Source organism: Silene latifolia, chromosome 3 (assembly GCF_048544455.1).
Source record: "Silene latifolia isolate original U9 population chromosome 3, ASM4854445v1, whole genome shotgun sequence".
Classification (NCBI taxonomy): domain Eukaryota; kingdom Viridiplantae; phylum Streptophyta; class Magnoliopsida; order Caryophyllales; family Caryophyllaceae; genus Silene; species Silene latifolia.
Window position 1 is genome coordinate 34,799,746 of NC_133528.1, and position 17,285 is coordinate 34,817,030.

Consider the following 17,285-nt stretch of genomic DNA (forward strand, 5'->3'; position numbering starts at 1 on the left):
AAATCAACCGACTTAGAAAGCTCTCACATGTTAGGTTTAAATTATTGGATGTGCATTCATGCATTTAAACCGTTTATCAACTTTTGCATTCAACCGACCAAGATCGATCAGTAGAGGCCCTACCGCGGGCGGGATTGGGTGTCTGATTAAAGGGCTACCAAATACGTACCTTCACCTCTTACTCAGAAACTTTGGATAGTGGACGACTTTATCCAGGGCGTACGAGAGTCATTCTAGAGATAGGATGCTAAAGAGGGACGATTTTCTTATCTTTAGTACCTATGTCAAACGCTGCTTTGTGCTTCGATTTGACCGAGGTATAAAGTGAATTTCGAACAGGTTTCAAGCATCCCACAAATGCTTGGTGGCGACTCCGAACATCTCTAATCGTTTCGAGACCCTTACCGAGACGAAATCGACCGATCTAAAACGATTCGGTCGAAAGCATTTTTACGCCGCCGAGCGTGGCTTTCAAAAGACCGCTATGCGTCCACATATTGGCTTGGCGTGTAGGTGGCTATGTCCACAGCACCTCCGTTGGAACTTCTGAGACGGTACTCCTGACCTAGACCGTGTTGTGTTTAAAATTCCGGCCACTTAGATGAGGAAAGTGGACCATTTTGTTAGATGCGTTTTATTGTTTGAATACGTGCTTTCATGATAGATGCATCGCAGTTTTGTAGCAAGACCCAACTTGCCTTGCAATAGGGCACTCTTCCCTCATGGGTGTCAAATTGTGAGTTGAAGGGGCGTTGAGTGCTCTAATACTCATTCGGATATTATTAGTAGATTGGTTGAGTGATGCTTATATTGTGCATACACTCTTGATGACCACCATAGTAGTGTCTTTTGCATTGATTTTGGACTTACTCGAGGACGAGTAATGTTCAAGTGTGGGGAGGTTTGATATGTGATTTATTTGCACCGAATTTCCCTTTTTCTTTTACGCATTCCGACTCATATCGAGTCGGTTTTATATGCCTTTCCTTGTATTTTGTGCCCAATCCCCGTACCTGTGATTTGGTGTATCCTCTTTGCAGGAATCGAGTCGAGTATAGAGGAATTGGGGCAAGGAAGGCATTCCAATGCATTTACATGAAGAAAAGAGAGATAAGGAGCTGAGTGTAGTCCTCTGCCGGCAAGCCGGCAACTGGCCCACCGGTAGGGGGCATTGCTGTGAGGAGAAAAAGAGGAAAAGAAGCCAAGATATGTTCTTTGCCGGCAGCCGGCCCACCGGCAGGGAACACAAGCCCATACTTAGGATTTTTGAAGAAGTCTTTTTTGAGCTAAGAATTGAGATACTCGCTGCCGGCATAGCTAGCCGGCCAGCCGGCATGGAGCAGCAAGGATGTAGAAGTGAAGAAAAAAAGACGAAGTAAAGGTATCCTCTGCCAGTAGGCCGGCAGCCGGCCCACCGGCAGAGAATAGAAACAGGTCTAATTTACATTGAAAATCCAAGATGGCGCTGCCGGTTGGTATAGCCGGCAGCCGGCACAGGGTGACGCTACACGCATAATGGGCCTTTTCTCATTTCCTCCCTTAATCCAATGAAACACTATATATACCCCTTCCCTAATCAATTGTAAACACAACCCTAGATCTGAAAACTTTCCCTAATTATTGTAATCTTTCCTTAATCAAGCTTTAATCTTTCCATAATTATTATTAACTACTTAGTAAACTTAGGGGGTGTTTGGTTGGGGGTGTTGGAATGGAATGGAATGGATTTGAGTGATTCTAGTGTTTGGTTGGGGCATTTTGGAATGGAGTTAGAATCCTGATGGATTCTAATTCCACCCCAACCCCTTGGAATCTCATACCCACCTTCCCACTCAGGTTTCTAACTCCATTCCCACTCCATACAATTTTAGAGTGAACCAAACAATAAATAATGGGTATGGGGTTTTGAATCCATCCCCTTATGGTATCTCATTCCATTCCAATCCATTTCTACCTTTTGAACCAAACGGCCCCTTAGTTAGTATTGGTAATTATCAATTGTTTACACTTGGTTTTTGGGATTATATTGAGAGATTTTGGAGGATTTCCTTCATTTATTCAATCAAAGCAATCATCTTTACTCTTGTTGGTACATCTCTTCTCTTATTTACTTGGTTAATCAATTGTTTACATTTAATCTTGTCTTTTATAATAGTTGGAACCTTTACTATGTCATCTCTTTTTGTTATTTGTTCTTTTCCATTTATTTGCTTGAACAATTTTAACATGAGTGAGTAGTATCCCTTCTAGGGTTTAGGGGGAGTCTAAATGGTATTATTGGGCATGATAGTTTGATTATTTTTTAGTCTTTGGTAAAATGTTTGTCATTCTTTATATTGCACACAAGGTGTTTGATGAATTGTGTGAGTGAGAACTTGTGCTTTTTGTCATAGTTGCTTAATTCCTCTATTGAATGAGAGTTTGTGGAGGTCTTGTTGCATGCTTTAGAATGGTGTGTTGCTTAATGAGAGTTAGTACTCACCTTTAGGATAATCAAGAGATTGATTTTCATCCTAAGATAAACCCTCATCATAGACTCCTTGAATCGACTTGTTTGCCCTTAAACCATTTAGATAAACCCGAAAACCCTAGCCTTTAATCAATCGAATACATCTTTTCTCTATCGTTTGTTTAGTTGCATCTAGTAGTTTGAATCAACCCCTTTTCTTTCATTTGTGACTAGACTAGACTCCTCTTTAGACTAAGTAGAAACCCCTCCATCCTTGTGGTTCGACCCCGATTTACGCACTAAATTGGGTTATATATTGTTGGTGGTAAGAGACTTGACCCTATCATTAATTCTTACTCATCAATGATCTCCGCAGATATCCCCATCAAAGGCCCGCGAATAAGCAGAACAAGGTCCAGGCACAGAAAACAAAGGAATACCCAGTCGATAGCTAAGCACACACCGATAAGTCCTCCCGTTCATAGTCTACCCTAACCCAGAAATAAGGACCGCCCGAAGCCAATCAGAAGTGTGGGAACCATGCCGAGACTTCCACAAAGCTACCTGACGAGAAGTCAAAGAGAACTCAGATTCTGCAGTCGCAGCAACCTTCGTGAAATATATGTCTGCCAATTTCTTCATAAGTTTTGGGGCAGCGATCTCACTCGAGTTACTCAAAATATCAAAACCTGTAGTCTTAGTAAACAGTCGCACGACACTATCAAAGGTGGGTCCAGGTGCCAGAATACCAGAAGGGCAGAGAAGCTTAGCCTGCAACCCAACAGACTGCAAACGGGAGGCTATGAAGGCATAATGAATAACATCCCCAGCAGCATAGACACCAAGCCCCCCTTGAAAGGGTAAGGTAGCAAGGCGCCACTGCCAGTCTCCAAAATCAGGCCCGGACGCATTGACAATGCGCTCCAGGCTAGAACGGAGCGCCACATCAAAGGGAAGCTGGGCCGACTGGAAAACCTGGGGAGAACAAGTACGCAAAGCAAAATATAGTTTCGAAATACCAGTGCAAGCACGGAGCAAAAGCAGCTCCGACTGTGGATCATCAATCTGGGCAACAGAATCCATAAGCTCTATGGTCTTGGTCACACGTTTCAACACAAGCTCGCTGCTAAAAAGATAGCACACCCCAACAGGACCACCAAGAACTTTGACACCACGCGACGACCTAGAAATATCAGGGGGGGAAAGTACGAGGAAGCCGACTCCTAGGATCTTCCTTAAGCCAAAAAACCTCGGTTTTACCCACATTAAGATGAAGACCCAAGCGAGGCCCATCCTCCATGATCAGCTCCAAAACCTTCCCCACCACCTCGGTATCGCCAACAATAATGCCATCGTCCAAGTACCACGCCTGTAGACACAAGTCAAAAGAGTCCCGGAACTTACACACCAAAGGGTGTAACACCAAAGCGAAAAGTAAAGGACCCAAAGGATCACCCTGCTGGACCCCCCGACAAGACCATAAGGAGTGCTCCCTATTATTATTATTATTATTATTATTAGTAGTAGTAGTAGTAGTAGTAGTAGTAGTAGTAGTAGTAATAGTAGTAGTATTAAATGTGAGTTAACTTAATAAAAGACGGTCTCTCTCAAAGTCTCGGCCGACAAATAGATATGGTAAAATCGACCTGACCCGATACTCGAAATTGTCCCGAAGTCCCGAACTACAACAACCGAACACCTGAAACCCAAATTAACCCGACCTAGCCTGAAAAGACCCGAAATTTCTTGACCCGTAATAGACCCGACCCGAATGACCGGATCCGAAACCACCCAACCCGAAAATGACCCGACAAAATATAACTCCGATTGACCTAAAAAGACTTGAAATGACTTTTTTTTTCTCTTAATTATTCACCCGAAAATGACCCGACCCCACTTGACACGAAGGAGACCCCACCGACCTATTTTCCGAAATGACCCGACTCAAAGTAACTCAAAAACGTGACAAACTCAAAATGGTCCAACTCAAACTAACCTAAGCCGAACCTGACCCGAATGAGCTGTTTACGAGGACTACCTACAATTTTTTTTACAAATAAACGTATCCAAAGCAATTCGGCCACTTTTTGGGTCGGTCCTACAAAAACCCACTATAGGCCTCCACATTTGTCCCACTTATTATCCATCCCCAAACCAGAAATAGAGTTGATAAATTCTCTCAAACAATCATTCTTTCTTTCAAAAGATAATAATAATTCCCCAAACGCCAACAATAACAACACAAAAGCGTTAAGATGATTCCGTCTTTGTCCTTAACTTCATCGCCGTCGTCTTCATCGGCGACGGTTCGAGTCGATAAAGCCACAAGCGAGCTTCTTGTTAGTCCTGATTGGTCTATTAACATGGAAATTTGCGATCTTTGTAACTCTAATCATTGGTATTTTTCCATCCCTTTTATTTGTATTTTATTTTTTAAAGTTGACTTCTTTTTTTTCTTCTTTGTTGATTTCATTTTTTTTTTGTTCCGAGTAAAATTACCCTTTTTGTGTTACTATCTATTTTTGGTATATTTGATGTGAATTGATTGATTGATTGATTGAAATTGATGGGAATTTTGCATGTACGATAATCATGTAATTGAAATTGAAATTGAAATTACTACTACAACAATATGTTGTACTGCGTACAACGGCCCCATGATAGCTAGATACCGATGAATAAACTCGGTCCTACAACGGTCTTATTTGAGAATTTGTGCCTAATTTATCAAGGAGTTTCGAAAGCCAATGATTTACGCTATTAATTGGGTTAATTGGTTCAGTAAGTTTCCGGTGATATCGTCTCATATGAGAATTAGTGTACAAGGAGAAAGAGAAATAAAAGAAGTAACCACTTATTACAAGGACGTTACCATGAGACCGTCTCATAGGAGAATTAGTGTATTGTTATTTTTAGTTATTTTTCCATTTTAAAAGAACGTATACTCCGTATCTCGGTGTTTTGTTAAGGGGTTGGATACTGGATTACGCAACTTTACCAAACGGAAAGGTGCCGATGTATACTTTTATAGTTGTATCCTGTGGATGACCCAATATGGAAATTAAGTCGTAGTATGCTTTGATAGACTTCTACTTTACGGTATTAGGAATAGTAAGAAGCATAAGGAATTCAGTAAACTATTTTGCATTATTACTCAAGTTGAAGAATAACGAGTCTTGGTCCAACTGGAAATTGAAAATGTTGTTGATATTTGATTGAATTAATTAGGATGGCTAAAGACATGTTGAAAAGCGTCAAGAGAAGGTTACAACACAAGAATCCTAAAGTTCAATTACTTACTCTAACGGTAATGTACATTGTTTCCTTAATTTCATTTTAGTTTTTCCGATTGCAAAATTATATTTATGGTAGAGTGGATTTTTAAGCGGGATAATTATTATTGTAGCTACTGGAGACGATGGTGAAGAATTGTGGTGAGTACATCCATTTTCAAATCGCGGAGCGCAAAATTTTGGATGAGTTGATCAAAATCGTCAAGAAAAAGGTTTGATATTTCACATTTATGTGCATATCATAATTTCTTTCGCGTAATCCGCATTTTCTGCTTTTCTCACAAAGGTTTGGCTTGATTCCAGTTGTGTTTGCTTTAAGCTTTTTGTTCATTTATTGATTTCACACATTTTCATTTCATTTGGATACTTAATTATTTTCATCTAACCTTTTAGGCTATATGTGTTATAGCGTAATACTGTAATCCATTAATTGAAGAGAGTGATAGTTGTTCGTTGTATGAGGTATGAGGTATGAGGTATGAGGTATGGTAAACTAACAATATTTGAATTGATATTCTGTTAGTTTATTTGTTGCCTAATCAGCAAAAATGTTGGGAGTGTGACTTCACTGTAACAGTGTAACTTCATAAATACAAGATGTGGTAGGATTCTTTTCTAAGCAAATAGGGTTCTTCTTGATGGTGAGATCTCTCGTAGAGTGGCCTTCATGTTGTCGTGGACAATATTTTTATTTGGAAATGTGGAGCTTTACAGCAGACAACTTCTTGGTGAAGCTACCTAGTGGATTGAATGTAATATACCCTTTGTAGATTTAAAATAGTTGTTGAAGTATCTCTTGTAGCGCCTAATCACCATGGGTCCTTGCACCTCAGCGCGCCTCACACCTGTTAAAAGTAAGGCTAGAGGGTGGAACTAGAATACAATTTTTTCCCCATTTTGCACAACACATATGTCAGCTTGATTTGGTTAAGTCGCTCAGTAAAGTAGGCCGAAGGTGAATGGTTGATTCAATGATATGTAAGTAATAGTATATCAAATGTGCTATTTATCCGACTATGATAATATCCTTGGTGCATTGCATAGTGTAGTTTAATGTTAAATAATGGCAGAAGTTTGGATTCACTTTTGCATGTGTTTTGGTGATGTACTTTGTAAAACTGTGAATGGTGGTTAGTTGTAGTCCTATGGAGCCACCATATTCTGGTTTGGTAAGCTACAGCATTAGGATACGATGTTTTCAAGATTCATATCAGTGGAGATGTTGTCAGACTGTAGAACCAAGTTTGGAAAATAATGTAATTAGTGTTGTACAAATTCTCCTTTTCAACTTTCAAATTTATGAAGTAGTGAGGCATAGTCGGTAGCCAAATATACTGAATCCTTTTAATTTATGAGTATAAGTTTGTCCTGTGTCATATGGAGTACTTCATAATTTGTTCCTGCGTAGCTGTCTAAGCGTGTTCTATGAATTTTTTTTTATCTGGTAATATCTGAAAATAATTGGTTATCAGGGAGACATGCATGTGCGGGACAAAATACTGATTTTGCTGGATTCCTGGCAAGAGGCATTTGGTAGTCCTGGTGGAAAGTATTCTCAGTATTATTGGGCATGTGATGAACTCAGGGTAAGCAGTTTTTTTTTTTTTTAACATTCTGTAGAAGGTTCAATATTTTTTTTCATTGCCTTTCATTGCCAGCAACCATTAAATTAGCTGCATAGAGATAAAGTTTCTCAGATTTATTGTTTTTCTCTCTGGCAATGTGGAACTTAGAGCTTTCCTAATACTAGAGTAAGCTTGGTGCCCTTTTTTTTTCTTATTTTCTTTAGAGCATGCATTTCCTTATTTTATGGAGCCAATGCCCACTATTCTTTTGCTTTGCGAAATGATGTAATAAAGCAAAATGGTTCACTATATTGGATGAGCCCCTTTTGCTGGGTAGTAGTTGTTTATCGATGCAATTTGAATTATGAATTATTTAGCAACATCCTCCAAGTGTTTAATAAAGCATGGGTACCTGGGTAATGTAGGGTATATCCGACCATAACTTAAGTGGGAACCTGGGTGCTGTGGGGTAATGTCGTTTTCTGATCTCATAGCTGTACTGTACTCTCACTCATCCAAAAGGTGAGTTAAATTGACACTCTTTAGACATCATAGTTCCTTTACCTAATAAAGAAAAATAGTTAAAGAATGGTGCACTATTCTTGTATAGAGTACTTATCGATGGTTACATTGCTAGTTATAAGAAAATCTTGATTTCTAATTTGTTTCGTATAATGACAATGTTATCTCTGTACGGTTATATTTATTTGTTATGTAACTAGAAGAGTATATTTAGGACACCTTGAAGTTTGCGATATGTGTAGTCCTGTAGGGCAACCTTGGGTCCTCTTTATGTGGGTTTATAATGTGCATATCACTATTTCTTTTCCAATGGAAGTTGTAATTTAACTTTATTTATTAGCTTAATTTTGTAATTTTTTCCATAGGTAACAATTTTTCTGTTGGAATTAAGAGGCAAGGTTCTAGATGTAGTTGCTTAACCTGCTGGTTAACAGTGTTGTGGCTCGTATGGCTACGCAGCTATGCTATCTGTTGATGTATTCGTTCTATATTGACATGTTATTGTATGAATGTGGCAGAGGTGTGGCATCCGATTTCCTGAGCGGCCTGAGCGTGCAGCACCAGTGATTACACCACCTGTTACCCACCAGCCAAGGGTTCCTCAAGTTGGGTTTGGCATGCCGTCTGATTCTTCCCAGAGGCTGGATGAAGCCATGAGGTCGGAGGTGGAAGGATTAAGGTGATTTTCTTAATTTCAGATCCATGTGGTTTGTTGGGCATTGGCACTTTGCTGGGTGTAATTCCTGTCTTAATGTTACCCACTGTACATATTTTCTGATCAGCTTTTCAACTCTGGAGTCTATGCGGAATGCGTTGGAGCTCTTGAATGATATGCTCCTAGCTGTAAATCCGGGTGACCGTATGGTATGTCATAAGTGAGCATTTGCTTCATTCTAATATTCCCTTTCTCCATGAATAAACTTCGTGGTTTCCATTTTGGGGTGTCCAGGATAAACTTTGCACACGAAGTCTTTCAGGTTTTGTATAATATATGTGGTCGCTATGGTTTATGACCCCACATTTTTCATCAATTTGCATTTCCGTGCAAAACTTATTACGTTTCTCAATTTCGGCGCAAAAGACACCAGAAGGTTTGTCCATGGACGGACGAACTACAATGTGCTATAACCCTATAACTCATGTTTCATATGGCTTCTGTTCTGATTATAGGCTGTGAAAGATGAACTCATTATAGACCTTGTTGACCGTTGTCGTGCGAACCAGAAGAAGCTGATGCAATTGATTACTACAACCACGTTAGTCCTCTGCTTCAGTGATGTCTTTGCATATGTGATCAAATTCGGTGAAATGAATAAATTTGATAGTGTTGTCGAGCTTGGTTTTTGACGATCTTAATTTTGTCAGGGATGAGGATCTTCTTTCGCAGGGACTTGAAATGAATGATTCTTTGCAAAGTGTGCTTGCAAAGCATGATTTAATAGCATCCGGTGCCCCTCTTCCAGACCCTGAAAGGCAAATTGGTACACAGCAAAATGAATCAGTAGATTTGAGCACTAAACCTAGTGAGGCAGGAGGAGACAAACTTTCTACAGCAAATGGCAAATCTCTGATTTCTCCTGAACCTGTAGTAAAGGAGCAGGTTAATGAGGAGGAAGAGGAGGATGAGTTTGTATTGATTGCCCGAAGGTTAACTTTCGCAGATATCTGATTTCTTTGCTTGCAAATCTATTTTGATTACATATATATTTCATGTTCCATCATGCTGCCATCGTGCATTAATGTTTGTTTGTAGCTTCCTGTTTTGTGCACGTGTATTCTTTAGACAAGTTAGACACGAGCCAAAGCCTGAAAGTCATTTATAGAGACGAAAGATAATGTGACATTGTTGCAATATGGTTTTATGAGCTGCAAATATGGTAAAATAATGTGGACATTTGTACACCAACAACATTATCCTGTTACCTACAGCCTCTAGGGCCCATGCTTTCTGAAAATGGCGGGGTTAGGGGGTTTGGATGTATGTAGCCTTAGCCCGACACCACTGAAAGGTTGTTTCCAAATGACATAAAATTTGTTGAGGACTCAAAAAAATGACTGCTACTTGACAATAAGAAAGCAAAGTGACCAGTTTGGTGAACCATTTTGTTTATTCCATCATAATTCAGAATCACGTAAGAACTTGTTGAATAACAAATTCAACAAGTTCTGCTATAAACAATGGTTGCAGTGACACTCTATTCGTGATACATTTATTTAGCCTGTACAACTATGAATTTTGAAAGTTTCTGCTTGAATTATGCTTTTCACCTTTTGTCATCCATAATTTAGGAATTGTCTTCTTGGTGCTATATGTTATTTCCTGCTTAAACTACAAAATCAGTTTGAAAGACGTAGTCATGTGCAGGCATTCAAAGACACAATCTGGACCTTCACAGAGTGGTACATCAGGTGTTGTACAAGATGAAGCCTCGTCAAGCGGCAGTAACAATGCATTAGCCGTGATAGATTCACCTGCTCCTTCAACTACCACTAATGTTTCAAAGGATCAGGACCTGATTGATCTCTTAAGCCTTGTTCTCACAACAACTTCGCCTTCTGAAACACCAGCAGCTCCTTTTTCAGATCCTGTTCAGAGCGCATCTGAGGTACCTTGTTTTTACCTCCTTTTGGGTGCTTTTTGAGGAACGATACCTTAGTATCTTGCATCATTTTTTTTTTTTCATAATATGTTGATACCTTACTCTTTGGTTATGGATTATAATGGAATAAATCAAAATGGCTCACTAAAGTGGCTGCCCTTCTTTCTTTTGTGAAGTAGCGGTCCTTCGATGCAGTTCTCGACGCAATTTTCATCTTGGGTCATTTGGAAACAGCCTCTTTGTGTTGCTAACACAAGGGTAAGGCTGCGTACATCCGACCCCCCCTTACCCCACAATTTGTGGGAGCCATTGAGGCACTGGGGTAATGTTGTTGTTGATAATGTCGTAGTATGGGGCCATTTCAATGAATTTGAGGGATCTGCAGGTTATTAAATATTAGGGAATTAGGCCTTCCAAATGGTTTTAAAATTGTCAACCAAAAAAATATTTGTGCAAGGACTTGAAACCTTGGCTTGCTGCACGGAAATGGTATTACAACCTTGAACTTTATGCGATGGTGAAACAATAATTCATTTCACACTTATAAAACTAAACATAGCGAAACTCAGAGATTATTGAGATCTGCTAGTGGCTTTGTGAGAGTACATTAATTCTTCTTCTTATTATTTTTTTTTCTTTTTGTCTTGAAGGCGGCATCATTCAACAATTATGTAGCACCATGGGCGCAGCCGCAGCCACAGCCACAACCACAGCCACTGCCTCAACTTCCGAATCAATATCAACCCATGCAACCACAAACCCAGCAGGGTTATTATCAGTATGCTTCTAATTACCCACCTCCTCCATGGGAGACAACTCCTGATTACAACAATCAAAATCCTAGATCAAACCCATACGCTTACCCAAATTACCAATCAAATGTGAGCAATGGATTATCACAGAATGTAGCATTCCAGTACCCACAATATAATAACGTGGCATCATATTCAAGTGCACAAGCATTTCCCAATTACTCTTCAACACAATCAAACCCATCATTTCAACATTCTAATTCCTTCCAAAACCCACCCCCTCCTTCCGTGAACGGTAATGCAGCTTCAATACCAATGCAAGGGCCCCGGTCAGTGCAACAAACCACCAATTCCTTTTCTCCGAAGGCAAGCAACGCACCAGCTTTGAATGGGACAATTAATACTTCAACCGCTGTTCCTTCTGGACAGAAGTCTTTTGTCCCTTCATACAGATTGTTTGAAGATCTTAACGTCTTGGGCAGCACAGAAGCTCAGCTCAAAAGCGGTCCATATCCAAGCGCATCACGGGACCCTGGAAGGAGATAGTAATGTGGGACCGTGTGTGTTCATGCATACATGTGAATATCTGTGCATATGTAATTATTTGGAACATAGGTTTGCAGGAGCTTATGACCTTGTGATATTGTTTCGTTTCGGAAAACAGGACTTTAGATTTGGTAATGTCCAGGAGTCGGTTTCCCTGAACGCGTGTCATTGGGATTTTACATTCGGTGGTGATTTATTTGTCTTTTGATTAGTGACAGTCCTTGATTGAATTTGATGAATGCCCAGTAAGTTGCACTTGTTTATCTCTTTATGTTTTGCATAAATAAGTTGCTCTACACCATAATGTGGAGTAACTTGGAAGCTGCATTATGTGGTGTAACTTGGAAGCTAGTTGGAAGCCTATGACAGGATTCTACGTAAATTGAGCGTTCTTTTTTTTGTCTCCACCTAATTAGTTCATTGTCTAAAACTAATTGCACCTGGTATTGTAAGAAATAGCGACCAGAATTGTAATCCATTGGTGTCCGTCAAACGTGGTTAATACAGCTGAGTTAAACAAAATTCAGGCGTTACAGGATTGCGGTTCCATACTAACGTAGTTCTGTCGTCAATCATTGCCCAGTTCTGGAGCCCATTGATACAATATTGTGCATTGATATGGAATACTTTTTTTTTTTTGGCTGTAAATAAAAGATGTCCTAGCTAGCATAGCCTTACAAGTAAGACCATGCGCTAAAATATTAAACAACCTAGGAATATAACTAAAAGACCCACAATGAAACAAAGTGCTAAGGGAGATGATGTCCGCAAGGATTTCCTTAGTGAGGTGGTGAGCTCGCTCGATCCCTGCAAAAAACGCAATTAGAGGAAGGCAGTCTGAAGAGACTTCCAAATGCCACAAGACTTTATCTCTTGCCCAGTAAATCACCTCCCGGAGTCCTAAAGCTTCCGCTTGCATTGCAGATTCAGCTTTGATTGCCTTACTAATTTCAAAGAATTTGACTCCAGTTTCCGTGAAAGCAACCCATCCTACCCTAGCTTTATCCCTGGATTTCCATCCTGCATCAACCATAACTCTAATACATTCACAATTATACATTGATCCAATCGTATAAAAAGGCTTACTCTTTTTCAGCCACTGCATTTTTTCATCTTCCATGTCTGAAGTCGCGCTGTTTGTCATCTCCTTACCTTTTTTAATCTCAAGAACCGCCTTATCAGCACTACTTACCACTTGTGTCCATAAGTGCAAGAAAAGATTTGGGTGGGATCTCTCTCGTCTGAAAAGAATACTATTCCGTACACACCATAGACACCATAATGTCGCCACAAATCTCATTGATATGAAATACTAGATGACAAAATATCTAAAAAAGCTTACAAAAAAACTGTCACCGAGGTAACAGTGACGGCTAAGTCGAGGACATCTCAGCTGTATTTCATGAAAGCACACCGTTGGTGAGTTTCTAAACGGTTCCCTTGAGTAATACATGCAAAAATAAATGAACATTTGTAATACTTTTCGGTTGTAAAGAAGTGCTTTAACGTCAAAAGTTTCCTTTAACAGGGGGGAAGTGCATTTCCAGCAGTGAGCATGGGCGGCATGCCGGCATGGCAAAAGAAGAGAAAGGCCTTTGTGATTCAACCAAAAACATGCGAGTTTGTGGAGACTTTTGTGTGAGCCCAAGTGTTGAAGGCGACTCAACAAAAAAAAAAAAAAAAAAAAAGGAATAAAGTAAGAGCCACCATATACAATGGCAAGTTTCAGTTAAAACCGCCGGCGTTTTTTAGTCCAGTTTCAGCTAGAACATCACCAGCATCACCAGTCAGCTGTACTACCACCTTCTTCACCTCCAGTCTTTGCCCACTCAGATCTCCCTCACCACTTCTCTCCTGCACCCGATCTCGTCGTCTCCTCACACTCTCTTCCTGCTGCTCCCCACCTTCTCTTTTCTGCTTATAAGGTTCCTCCTCCTTTTCTTCTTCTACTCTTTCCTGCATGCTTTACTTCTTATATCAATTAAAATTCTTTCTACCCTATTTCATTTCTTTGAATTCCAGGTTCTCAAGCACAAAAAGCTTGCTAATGTTCCCAGTTTGGGTCTCGGGGTTTTGATTTCTCCCACCAAAGACATCTCCTTTGGCCCTCAAATCATCGACACATTCTGGAGTCCATTGATACAATATTGTGCAATGGTATGAAATAGAGGACAAAATAGCTACCAAAAAAAAAACTGTCACCATGGTAACTGTGACGGCCGAGTTGAGGACATCTCAGCGATACTGCCCCCAATTCGAAGATCAAATAGCCAAACGAAGTAATCATCGTCTATACTCTAGCCAGTTATGTTTAATTTATCGGTCTGAACTGTGCATTTGTGCAATAATCTCAGCATCACGTGGTCAAAGTCACTTGTGAGAAAACAAAAACTCACAAAGAACGAAAGAAGCATATGCATATTTGCAGAATAGTAGGTGAAGACAGCAAATATAATAAACATCGTTATGGTAAATTCGAAAGTTCCACACATTAAATCTATTTCATATAGCTAATCAGAAATTTGAGTTTGATTTTGGCACAAACATTCCTCAACATTAGCAACACTAACATAACGAAATAATGATAAGAACAAAATTTCACCTGAGCATTTCTCCCAAGTACAAAGACCAACATGATCAAACTCAACTGGAAGCAGTAATAAGCTCATAACAAAAGTCCAAAGGCAAAAAAAGCACGGTTGGTACCAAAACAGCATACAAAATCGAGAGTGCAAAACACTAGTTTCTCCCGGCAATCCTCATCAAAGGAGATATCACACCCTGTAACTCCAACAATGATTGTTGTATCCTCAACTCCTCTTGAATAGACCTCTTAATATTCCTTATTTGAACCATCAAGGAGCCATTAGCTCGGATATCCTCAGCACGCATTTCAATCACCTTGTTTGCAAACGGCATCAATAAACCTGAAAACCTAGGAAGAGTTGTGTATTTTTGCAAAAACATTAAAAGGATCTCAAGCTCCTCAATGTCTAAATTCGACACAGATTTAAACAGTCTCTTCCTAGCAACCAATTCTTCCATGACAGCAACCACATTATCGGGATTTTTCTTCCTCAGAACCGATACAAAGGCCTCCTTATGCCTAAATTTTTTCAACAGTTTATCGTGCTCAGTCAGCTTAACCCTCTTCTGCCTCAGCACCAAGTAATCCCCTTCCCTAGGTTTCTCACTTTGCCCTCTATGAAAGTACCTGAAAAAAGACGGCTTTAACACCCTCTTCTTCGGTTCCTCCCTATACTCGAACACATTCCCCACAACATCCTTCACTCCCTCCTCAACCTTCTTCTTCCTCTTCCCCATGTAAATAGTCCCATTCGACGTCCCAATAGCACGCCTTGAACAGTCAGGAGAATAAGCAACAGACACCAAAGGAGAAGGAAACCTCATAGAAAAAGTAACCTTCATGTTAGCATAATCAAACACCTTCATATACCCGTCTAACGACACACTCAAAAGCCGATACTCCTCCGACACATCCCCACCACCACGTTTCCCAACTTTCCCAACACAAATCGACGTGACCGTCTTATTATGCCCATCCAAAGTATAAACACACTTCCCACCCGCGATCACATCCCAAATCTTAACCACATTCCCACCCGCGGTCGCAACCAATCCACCAGACGGCAACACAACAACATCCTCAACCGGCTTCCCATGATCAAACCCCATGACACTCTTCCCCGAACCCGACCCACGAACATCCCAAACCCTAACAGTATGATCATAAGAACCCGAAACAAACAAATGATCATCAACAGGAGACGCACAACCAGCTCTAACATAATCCTTATGACCAATAAAATCAATCAAACGTGTCTCTGTCGCAACATCCCAATACTTAACTACTGAATCATCCCCGCCGGAAAACAAATGAAGCTTATCAGAGTAGGGAAACTTAGATACCCTTACCGGACGTGAATGCGATTTCAGCAGACGGAGTTGGTGTCGGGTTTTGGTGTCGAAGACGTGTATATTAGCGGAAGCGGAGGCGGCAGCGAGAAGAAGACCGTCAGAGCGGAAGGAAGCGGAAAAGGAGGAGTCTTTGAAGGAGTGGATATTGGAAGTGGTGAGGGAAGGGGAGAAGAGGGTGAGAGAGGCGCCGTGAGTGGCGGCGAGGTGGTGTGGGTGAGATGGTGAGAAGTTGAGAGAGGTGACGGAGGAGGTTAGGGTTAGGTTAGGAAGGTTGTCGGAAGTTGGGGTTTTGAAGGATTTCCAGAAGGTGGATTCAGGGGAGGTTGATGGTGTTTTGGACGGTGGTTTAAGGCGAGGTTTTGTTGGGTAAGTCGTAGTGTCTGCCATTGTTGATTGTGAAGGAGGAAGGAGACGGAGGTAGAAGGAGAGAGATGCTGTTGGGGGTTAGGGTTTTAGAAAATGATTTAAGAAATGGTGGCTGCGGGGTTAGGCTTTTTCTTCTTTCGTGGCTCCTCTGTTTATGCTTAAATTTCTTTTGGTTTTTTCTTGAGGGAAAAATTAAAATAAGACGACATGTAAGACGGTCTTCTTGGTTAAGAAAATCGCTTATCATATCATATATTATATTAAAGCAATAACCGTCACCTCTTTTGATTGCCACGTGTCATAGCCCCTTCAGATGCCATGTGTCACTCTCTACTTTATTAAAAAAAAAAGGCAATCACGTAAACATTGCTAAAAAAACTGGAAGTTGCTAATTTTTTAACATATTTTCAGTATAATATTTTAAGAAGATATTTGCTCAAGATTATATTTGTTACCCAATTTAACTGGTTGAAAGTATAATTTTCGGTATACTTTTAAGGAGATATTTGCTCAAGATTATATTTGTTACCCAATTTAACTGGTTGAAAGTATAATATTTTTAATATTTTTAAAATATCACAAATATGCCAATTTATTTCGCCAAAAATCTCGCCCAAATCAAATCGTTTATCACACAAAAAATATTGGCCTAATAATTAATTGCCTTAAATACCAAAAATAATGCACTATATAACAATTAATTTGATTGCCTTTAAAATACTACATAAATTATGTCTAAAGTAATAAATTTAATCATTAATGGCAAGAATTTCGGATGTCATTATTTAAGAATATTGGCCTAATAATTAATTGCCCTAAATACCAAAAATTTCATAACAGAAATATAATCAACAAGTTAATTCACGGCATTATAATTTTATTTTGTGACTAATTGGACGTAATTTTTAGGGCAATTAAAAAAGGAAGCTTTTTACTATTTTGTCACTAATTGGACGTAATTTTTAGTCTCTCATATCCTTATAATTTTATTTTATTTGTATCTCTCATCAATTTCAAACATACTCATTATGCTTCCTACTATTTTCGCATTCTTCATTATTTTGCCATCTTTAATCCTTATATGGAGTATATTAGTTGTATATATGATATAGATATGTACATATTACTCTATGTTTTGTGTATTTTAAAGTTGTATCTTCTAAGTTCCATCTCATAATATATTGCAGGGAAAGATGATACTCCGTATATAACAAAAATGGATATTGCATATCATTCTCCATAAAATCTCTCTA

At 39.6% G+C, this 17,285-nt stretch overlaps 2 protein-coding genes across 2 annotated transcripts; one reads left to right on the plus strand and one right to left on the minus strand.

Moving 5' to 3' along the window:
• The first annotated feature begins 4,507 nt into the window (after nt 1-4,507).
• LOC141647544 (TOM1-like protein 6) lies at nt 4,508-11,990 on the plus strand. Its single transcript, XM_074455768.1, has 10 exons — nt 4,508-4,847; nt 5,678-5,756; nt 5,856-5,954; nt 7,215-7,328; nt 8,348-8,508; nt 8,612-8,693; nt 9,000-9,085; nt 9,195-9,476; nt 10,195-10,435; nt 11,080-11,990. The coding sequence occupies exons 1-10, from the start codon at nt 4,705-4,707 to the stop codon at nt 11,725-11,727; spliced, it is 1,935 nt and encodes a 644-aa protein (XP_074311869.1). The 5' UTR covers nt 4,508-4,704; the 3' UTR covers nt 11,728-11,990.
• A 2,224-nt stretch (nt 11,991-14,214) lies between these two features.
• LOC141647545 (protein SLOW WALKER 1) lies at nt 14,215-16,228 on the minus strand. Its single transcript, XM_074455769.1, has one exon. It carries the CDS (start codon nt 16,051-16,053, stop codon nt 14,467-14,469), a length of 1,587 nt encoding a protein of 528 aa, XP_074311870.1. The 5' UTR covers nt 16,054-16,228; the 3' UTR covers nt 14,215-14,466.
• Nucleotides 16,229-17,285: the final 1,057 nt, after the last annotated feature.

What these genes read in the sequence shown, in the direction of transcription:
- LOC141647544 (XM_074455768.1), top strand. Translation starts at nt 4,705, where the DNA reads ATGATTCCGTCTTTGTCCTTAACTTCATCGCCGTCGTCTTCATCGGCG. An exon ending in TTCAATTACTTACTCTAACG is followed by an intron (nt 5,757 to 5,855) that starts GTAATGTACATT and finishes TTATTATTGTAG; the next exon opens with CTACTGGAGACGATGGTGAA. An exon ending in TTTGTATTGATTGCCCGAAG is followed by an intron (nt 9,477 to 10,194) that starts GTTAACTTTCGC and finishes AGTCATGTGCAG; the next exon opens with GCATTCAAAGACACAATCTG.
- LOC141647545 (XM_074455769.1), bottom strand. Translation starts at nt 16,053, where the DNA reads ATGGCAGACACTACGACTTACCCAACAAAACCTCGCCTTAAACCACCG.